Source organism: Limulus polyphemus, unplaced genomic scaffold, assembly GCF_000517525.1.
Source record: "Limulus polyphemus unplaced genomic scaffold, Limulus_polyphemus-2.1.2 Scaffold2145, whole genome shotgun sequence".
Taxonomy (NCBI): domain Eukaryota; kingdom Metazoa; phylum Arthropoda; class Merostomata; order Xiphosura; family Limulidae; genus Limulus; species Limulus polyphemus.
This window is the reverse complement of record NW_013667755.1, coordinates 141,407-142,805: the sequence shown is the minus strand read 5'-3', so window position 1 is coordinate 142,805 and position 1,399 is coordinate 141,407. Positions and strand designations below refer to the sequence as shown.

Sequence of the window (1,399 nt, the reverse complement as noted above, 5' to 3'; positions counted from 1 at the left end):
TTATTCTTTCTCGATACAAACTTTTAGTACACAGAAAGTCCACAGTCAGTACGTTTCTCGTCACTTTAAACTTAACAACTTTTATTGCTATAAATCACAGCAATTGATAATCTCGATAACTTCGCTATGAGTGCAAAACACACACTTTATATTACCCTGCTGGCTTCCGCTGCCAGGCTTATATACTAAAGAAGAGGGTTCGCCAAAATTCGAGGAGTTCCCTAATAATTCGAGAAACTCGTTCACGCATGCGCTAGCAGCTTCACGTGACTTCCACTGTCTTAACAGTATTTTGGTTTACATTGTTTAGTGCGATTCACATGTATTAAAAACCCTGTAACCAATAAAGTCATGTATGTAAGCAGTATAGTGCAAACATGGTTTATAGTAAAAGTATTTAATTAAAAAAAAGTCGATGGGGTCGGTAATTATCAGGTTAGACACTCGCAGTTGTTGGCCGCTTATTTGTCTAGATCCATAATAAGTCAAGTGCAATGAACACATAATATTCCAGTAGCATATGATTACTTTACTTTGTCGTGTTATTACAACATAGTGTATCTATATATATTTTCTTACAAACGACACACGAGAATGTGTAGTAATCTACGCTATTCTTATCACTTTACATTATTCACACCTTAATGATATGTTTTCTTATGCTTTTTTGATTTAATACCCCTAATTTTTAATCAAATAATCACTTGTTTCTATTATGACAGACGAGTTATTTTCTTTTATTTAGGCCACCCTTCAACTATAGGGTTGATGCAGATAAAGGGTTCAATTTCAGTTATACGGACGACTCGTTTGTTTGTCAGAAGAAAAACCATTTCCAGGTAACTGTTCACGTGCAGTCCGTTGGAGATCCACAGTTTATTAAAACCCCCGATGGTCTCAGGAAGATAGAAAATTTTTATCTGCATTTTTATGGAGTAAAGGTGAGAGGGCGTAAGCCAAAAAAAAATCTATAAATGTGAGTTTTGTTTACAAATTTGACTTAGCATTGTATTTTTTAGTAAAGGCAGTGATATTTGGCTTAACTTTCTAAACGGATTGAATCATAATATTAAAAGATTAAACGTTTAAATCAAAATTAATTATTACGCTAAAAGAACCATATTGCCTCCCCCTCCCCCACAACTTACAACGCTAGAAATCTGGTTTCGATACCCGTGGTGGGCAGAGCACAGATAGCGCATTGTGAAGCTTTGTGCTTAATTCCAAACAAACAAATAAAAGAACCATATTAAATACATGTATATGCATCTCATTTCTTTAGAGACTCATAAATTATTTAAGAATATTATTGACAAACATATTATAAAGTACCGTATTTTCGGAATATAAGACGGTCCCTTATTTTGAAGACAAAGTTTTTTGGGGAAAAAAAGCTACA

At 34.0% G+C, this 1,399-nt stretch overlaps 1 protein-coding gene across 2 annotated transcripts in view; it reads left to right on the top strand.

Annotated features, from left to right (window-relative positions):
• Window positions 1–1,399, top strand: part of LOC106466084 (myelin regulatory factor-like) — an 86,094-nt gene that overhangs the window by 45,936 nt on the left and 38,759 nt on the right. For both annotated transcript variants that reach the window (XM_022394039.1, XM_022394038.1), the window contains exon 8: window positions 746–941. In XM_022394039.1, coding sequence (XP_022249747.1) covers window positions 746–941 — 196 coding nt within the window. The remainder of the gene's footprint in view (window positions 1–745; window positions 942–1,399) is intronic.